The 7,489-nt window shown below is 44.6% G+C and overlaps 1 protein-coding gene across 1 annotated transcript in view; it reads right to left on the reverse strand.

Annotated features, from left to right (window-relative positions):
* The window catches only part of cacna1fb (calcium channel, voltage-dependent, L type, alpha 1F subunit), a 28,639-nt gene extending 25,150 nt beyond the window's left edge, over positions 1-3,489 (reverse strand). The window contains exon 1 of the mRNA XM_026331631.1: positions 3,468-3,489. Coding sequence (XP_026187416.1) covers positions 3,468-3,489 — 22 coding nt within the window. The remainder of the gene's footprint in view (positions 1-3,467) is intronic.
* Positions 3,490-7,489: the final 4,000 nt, after the last annotated feature.

The raw sequence follows: 7,489 nt of genomic DNA on the forward strand, positions 1-7,489 counted from the left end.
GTGTAAAAAAAAAAAAAGACGGCCGTTCTCTGCTGGACCTGGGTTTTGGAAAAAGATGGCCTCTTGTTGGTGAGGAAGAACCATTTGAGCCAGTGCAGCGGTGTGGCTCCCAGTTTATGGACAACAATGGAGCTCTATGGCACAGACCAATAAGCTAAACCAGGCTCTGGATTCACACACATTACACCACACTCATTTTTGCTGTCAGTCTCAGAATGGGATTTGGACACAATCAGCAAATCTGCTTTGAATCTGATAACAAAAGGCTCGCTGGAGGTTTTTCCTTCTGTAATTATTTTTCAAGCAGAATTCACAAAATGTGTCTGATTCTTTTTGTTTCAGAAACATGATGTATGTGGACCAATGTAATACAGTTTAAATGAGAAACTGGGCAGATATTTCTCTGCCAGGGTGGCAGCAACTCGCTGCTGAGGAACAAGAGGAGGTCCAATGAAGTGAGAGGAGGAGGTGGAAGCAGAAATACTGTAGTGAACAGCTGTGACCTAAATCTGTGTGTGTGTGTCTGTGTGTGTGCATGCGTTTGTGATTTGGGCCGTAATTTATGTGGTAGTACCTGAGGACCCTGAACACACACACACAGTAAACCCAGTGATGGAGGCAGATTACTCTCTCTTTATCTCTCGCGACCTTCCTTTAGTGATTTTCTAGCTTTCCTGTGTTTCCCAGAATGCCTTGCTGTTGTGTCCAGTTGTTTCATGCAGGTTACATGGGAGGGAAGGTAATGATGGCAAAAGCTCAAGAAAGCAGCTGCTACTCTTTGTGCCATCGGTTCCTAGTCATTACACTCCAGCTTCTTCAGTAATCAATAAGAATTCAACACCCAATAAATAATAATTCAATAAGCAATCAATAAACTCAAATAAAAACCAAACAGGAAGTTATGTTTTTTTCAAAGATTATCATGTTGCATGGCAAATAAACTCTCCCAGTCTGACCAGTCAGAGCAGGAATGGACCAATGACACAGATTTAAAAACAGCAGAACGCTCCTTTAAAGTCTGTTCTACTCTGACCTCGAAGCTGGCAGCGTCTCAGTGGGCTTGTCATCCGTCCAATGAGCAGCTGAGGTTTGGACGCTGCAGGTCACATGACTCTGGGTCACGTTGTTTTGTTTCATGGTGGAGGAACTGCTTCACCCGCAGGAAGACAAGAACCGACTAATTATCCCCAAATTATCCCGAGTCAGCTCACATCGCCCTGACAGCAGTGTGTGTGTGTGTGTTTGTGTTACTGTGTGTGTGTATGTGTGTGTGTGTGTGAGATGGTCGAACCACAACGCTCACACACAACTTGCGTCCGCCTTGTTAACATCCTACTCTGCACAGCCCGGTCTCCAGCTCTGTGTGGCGCTGCCCTGCGGCCGGGTCCAGCTGGAAGGTCATCAGTTCTTTTAGTGAATGTTAGAACAGTTTTTCTTCTTCTTCACTGCTCACAGCACACACGCTGCTTTTTCTACCTCTATCAGGACACTCACTAACTGAACAATAAACCAGATCTCAGCCTAGTTCTGACCTGAGCCTAAAACCAAGTCTGAACCCTCAAAGAGGTCGTGAGGACCAGACGTGTCCTCACTTTGCCAAACAGTGCCCCTGTGCAGAAATGTAAATAGTGAAATTAATCCATCAATGTGTGAAATCAACAGGTGAATTGATCGGCACAGATTTTACACTGATCAGCTGACCCACAGGAATATGCTGTTAAATCTGGTTCTTGTGTTTTCCAAGTCAAATGTGGTTTCAGGGGCACAGAGTAACATGAAAATAATTCTGCAGTCATTCTCGAAAAAAAGAATCTGCGGAAATCTAACAGAAGTTAGATTTCGGCTACAGCACAGCCTGGCCTGTGTTTGAGAGCAGGTCACGAAGACAAGGACAGGAAACCTGCTGATTTGTGTCACAGCTGGACTCGTACCACAGACTTTAGGAATAAAGAGCATGTGCTGCATCCGCTCGGCTGTCCTGCCTTCTCCCTACGAAAAAAATGTGAGATTACCACAGGGCCCACACCGGCATCACCATACTGAGCGGATTCTATGACGTCTGACCTCTGACAGGACAGGGTTAACAGAAGTCACTACCTCCATCACTTAGAGAGGGTCTCGTTAATCCTCCTGATCCTGACAGAGGATCAGACTTTCTGCTCAGAGATAAGATGGCCCCTGCGGACCCTCTGATAACGCTGTCCTGGAAACGAGCAGCAACTAATCCGGCCTTTGTTCCATCAGAGAAAAGAAGCTCATTGTAACTTTAATATCAGAGTCACCTGAAAGTCAGGGCGCTGCGCTCTTTTCCTGCCGCTCAGGCTCAGTTTAACCTGAAGGTTAATACGCTTTAAAACAGTAAGGGCCAAGAGCACTTCACTTTGTTATTATGGGTGAGTGAGTGCAGAGTGCAGAAGGTGAAGAGTTAGCATCAGAACCAGAACCAGGTTTCACAGGGTGATGTCCTGACTGTGTCCACTCCCATTTCACTCAGTTTAGTGTTTGTGTGTTGGTGTGCTGCCTCACTGCACTACGCCGAGAACTTGCATTTAGAAATACAGAAACACAACACTGGATCGGATCCTCTGAGGAAACCTGACTGAAATACTGAACGGTTCCTGTTGAGCAAGACTTTGGTTCAGACCAGCACCTGGAGACAGATGCTGGTCTGGTTGTATACAGAAACACTTCACCAGAACCATAACCTCCATCTAACACCTAGAACATAGGTTGAGGTCAGGATGTGGCATGTGCAGTAGGCCCTACAACGCGGAAGGAGGCCAGGAAGAAAAGATTTTATGCATCAGATGAGTGACTTTGAGTTTTAATGACGGGCACCATGTGATCTGGTACCCAACTCTGATCCATGGTTCATGGACCCGGGTCATGTCGCACTTTTACAGAAGTGACCTTACTGATTCAGAGCAGAGGAGTTTAGAAACTGCTGCTGCTTTTTAAAGAACATAGACACAGAACATTCCACAGGTTCTGAATCCACACAGTTCTGCTGCATAGATGAAGTCCTCAGGTCCGACTGAGGTCTGAGGCCTAAAAGTGAAACTGTGCAGACCTGATATTGGTTTGACAGATGATTTCTCAGCACGCTGCACATATTTCTGTGTGTGTGTGTGTGTGTGTGTGTGTGTGTGTGTGTGTACTGTGCAATGTGGCGTTAAAACGTGTTATGTTTAGAGCTTTTATTCTGATGGCGGAGCTGCGACACAGATTATTTGGTCTCCATCCGCGATGGATTAAATCAGTTTTGGTCCAAAACCACAGATTCTGCGCAGAACAGCTGCTGATTAGTTTCAGTTTCAGATCAATCACCGTGTGGGACCAGAGCGGGTTTCTGCTGGATTAGCGCATCTTAAATCAATCAATCAATCAATCAATCAATCAATCAATCAATCAACCAACAAAGTACTCAACTTTGCCCTCCCTCCCAAAAAAAGAGATAAAAACCTTACTTTTTCGGCCCTCCTCGTACATTTCCGCTGCTTATTTTTGCTCTATCTCAGGTCCAAACACCAACAATCATCGTTAATTGATCCGCTATTCGATCAGTTTCCGCTCGGTTTGATCCTCATCCGCTTTTTCTTCGTTTACTTCACAAACTTCTCCGCGTTTCGCCAGCGAACACCGTCAAACTGATCTCACCACTGAATCACTTTCCTCCTGCTGCTGCCGACCTGTTCATCGATTCATTGATTTATTCAGTTACATGCAAAGTCCGAAGAAATCAAATACAATAAAATATACGCAGACACGCACATCGGAATCCAGCTTCTTTTTCCAGCTTCACTACATTAATCTCTCGCTGTCTCTCTCTCTCTCAGTGTCTCTCTCTCTCTCTCTGTTTCTCTCTGTCAGTCTCTCTCTCTCTCTGTCTCTTTCTCTGTCAATCTCTCTCTCTCTCTCTGTCCCTCTGTCTCTCTCCCTCTCCCTCTGTCCCTCTGTCTCTGTCAGTGTGTCACTCTCTTTCTCTGTCTCTCTCTCTCTCTCTGTTTCTCTCTGTCAGTCTCTCTCTGTCAATCTCTCTGTCTCTCTCTCTCTCTCTCTGTCCCTCTGTCTCTGTCACTCTCTCTCTCTCTGTCTCTCTCTCTGTCTCTGTCAGTGTGTCACTCTCTCTGTCTCTCCCTCTCTGTCCTTCTCTCTCTGTCAGTCTCTGTCTCAGTCAGTATCTCTCTCTCTTTCTGTGTCTCTCTGTTTCTCTCTCTCTGTCCCTCTATCTCTGTCAGTGTCTCTCGGTCTCTCAGGTTCTGCCTCTCTGTGTCCCTCTGTCTCTGCCAGTGTGTTTCTCTCTCAGTCTCTCTCCATCAGTCTCTCTCTCTGTCAGTTTCTGTCTCAGTTTCTCTCTGTCTATGTCAGTCTGTCTTTGAGTTTAATCAGAAAAGGAGTTGGGTATGTGGGGCATAAATAATAGAAATAAAAATCTGATGCTGGCGCTTTTAATCTGAGAACGATTGTAAACAGCAGAAATATTTCCTGATTATCAAAATAAACTTGTTTCTCTGCAGAAAGTTGAAAAACTGAAGAGCGAACTCTGGACGAAAAAAAACAAAAAAAAGTTTTATTTCTTATTTTTAATAAGTTTCTTTTGCTGTGTTTTTTCAGGTTTTTCAGTAGAATCATCTCTTAAATCAGAAGTACCGCTCCAAGTTTCAATCAGGGTGAGTCCGGTTGAGTCTAGTCTACCTACCAGGTGAGCAAAGTGAGCTGAGGCCAGCTGCGATAAGTTGAGGTGAAGTTGAGGTAAATCACCCTCAGTTAACTCAGGTTGAGTACACACGACTCAGACGTAGGAAGCGAATGAGGTATCAGCTCAGTCGTATCACCTGTTCAGCGGGGTCATGTTGAATCAGGTGAAGTCAAATCGATTCTATGTACCAAGTGAGCAAAGTGATCTGAGTCCGGTCAAGTCAGGTGGAGCTAGACTAGGTAGAAGGGGGATGACACACTGGGCCCAGTGTCTGGCTAAGGCTGGCCACCCACTAGCTATTTTCAGATCTTCACTTGTTTTAGACCGTGGGCGACCACGGGCATAAGGAGAGTCTCAGCCAGTCTTCAACAATATTGTACTCTGGGCATGCAAGAGGATTCAGCCAGACCACAAGACCACAGACCTGCTGTTTGTAGTTTCACAGACAGGAGATCTCACAGAACCCCATGTGATCACACGTGACTTTGTGACCCAGGCCCTTTCCTTGCCGGGTCTCTGTGGTGTGTCTTGCATGAGAAATTATAAAGGCACTCGTGTCGCTGCCACAATTCTACCTGCTGGTCTTCTTTGTCTCCAATTGGCTCGGGGCTTGTTTTGTTTGCTGCCATGTTTGTGAGCTGTAAAAGTATGCGACATCCGGTTGGTGACATGTCCTGGTCTGCTTGCTCTCATTGGCTATTGTGGGTATTCCGTCGGAAGCAGCAAAGTCAGGAGGATTCGAGATCCAGGAGGTTCTGACTCGAATAGAGCAGTAATATAATCGTGGTGACACCAGAGTTGAGGATTATCTAGACAAATGAGTGTTTGCAAATAGCCTTGAATCAGGCCACGCCCCTAACCTTGCTGGGAGAGCAAATCAGGCATAAAATCATCCAGTGTGTAGCCAGCCTGAATGGGAAAAAATCCCATGATGCACTGGGAGGTAGCCTGAAGCTCAGTATGATGGAGTCACGCTCATTTTCACCACCTCCTTTAACTCCCTGGGCCTATGTGTGTGTGTGTATTTTGTACATTGTGTGTGTATTTTGTACATTGCATGTGTGTGTCTAAGCTCGTGCATTAAGCTGCTCATAATCCTGCTGCTGGATCTGAGAGGATTTAACTGTGTCTGTGGTTGTTTCTGTGCAAATAAGACACATCCCAAAAAAATAAACGTTTATTAGACTGAATCCTGAATGTCGTCTGTGTTTCTATTGTTTTACTTTAAAGAATAAAAACACAGCAGAACACAGTAGAGACAGTAAAGACAGTAGAGAGACAGTATAAACACAGTAGAGACATAGTAGTGACACAGTAAAGACATAACAGAAAGATAGTACAGACAGTATAGACAGTAGAGACACAGTACGACACAGTGGGGGAGCATGAGGAGTCATGCGTTTATTGTGCGATTCACTGAATCCAAACTGTTTATGCGTTTATTGCTCTGACAGGTAGACGCATCCTGTTTCTCCCTGTGCCTCCTCATCTGTCTCCTCCCTATTGGTCTTTTCTACTTGATGCTTTTCCTCTTCCTCTAACACCTTCTCTTTGCCTCATAACTCCTCATCTTAGTCCCTATGTTCTTGCCTTGTCCTCTAGTTTCCTCCTGTTTTCTAATCCCGTCCATCTCTCTCATTTTTCCTGCTTCTCCGCCACCTCCTGTGCAGTGTCATTGTTTAATGAATAAACAAAACAATCAATAAAATAGTGCACTCTGGTCCCAACCTTCCTCTTCAGTCAGTCTGTATTTTTCCCATGATGCCACTTGCCATCGTTCTCTGTCCCATAATCCTCCCTGGCTGAGGTCATCACTCAGACAACAAACAAGCCTCTGCTGCCTCCTGCTGGACGAACAGTGTGGAGGTGGAGGAGGAATTAGAGATGTAGTGCAGAGGAAAAGGAGGAGCAAGAAGCAGTGTTTCTATCTGCAGGATACGTCTGACAGCACCTGTTCAAATAGTGAGTAACTGGCTCCTCCCTCCAATTCACCTGTGCATGTAAGTGACCACATGACCAGTACAGGCAGGTTCCCTCCTCAGTCAGACCAGATCCTCCTGTGGCCTTGACTCTTGCTCTGAGCTCTGGAAGGGCACAGGCCTCAAATATGCCTTTTCCTTTTCTTTCCTTTCCTCTACTCTACTCTACTCTACTCTACTCTACTCTACTCTGGTGGGGAGGCTGGTGAACATAAAACTGGTGAATATATATACACATGCAGTAATAAATCTATATATGCAAGTTCTGACTGGGATCGGAGATCCTTTACTGCAGTAACTGTAGAAATAACACAAGGTACAAATCCTGTTTTAAACAGAAGTCCTTCATTGCAAATGTTACTGCAGGAAAATTTCAAAAGTATCATCCTCCAAATGTACTTGAAGTATCCAAAGTAAAAGTAGTCATTGTGCAGAATGGCCCATTTCACATGAATGTATCTGATATTATTGGATTCTAATTATTGATGCATAATTGTGTTCATCACTTTAATGTTGCAGCTGGTAAAGGTGGAGCTAATGTTAACTAACTTATATACTTCTAATTTGAAGTACTTTCCATACTGCTGGGTAGTTTGGGAATTTCCCACCAGGGATCAATAAAGTTTGATGATTAGACTGTATTTTGTTTGATTCATCTGATTCTGAAAAGGAACTAAAGTTATCAGATAAATGTAGAGCAGGAAAAAGTACAAGGTTTGGCTCTGACATGCAGTGAAGTCCAAGGATGAAGCAGTGCTACATGGAAAACTCAAGTAAATTACTAATACCTCAGAATTCGATTGAAGTGTAG

This window comes from Mastacembelus armatus, chromosome 7, assembly GCF_900324485.2.
Source record: "Mastacembelus armatus chromosome 7, fMasArm1.2, whole genome shotgun sequence".
In the NCBI taxonomy this organism is placed as follows: Eukaryota; Metazoa; Chordata; class Actinopteri; order Synbranchiformes; family Mastacembelidae; genus Mastacembelus; species Mastacembelus armatus.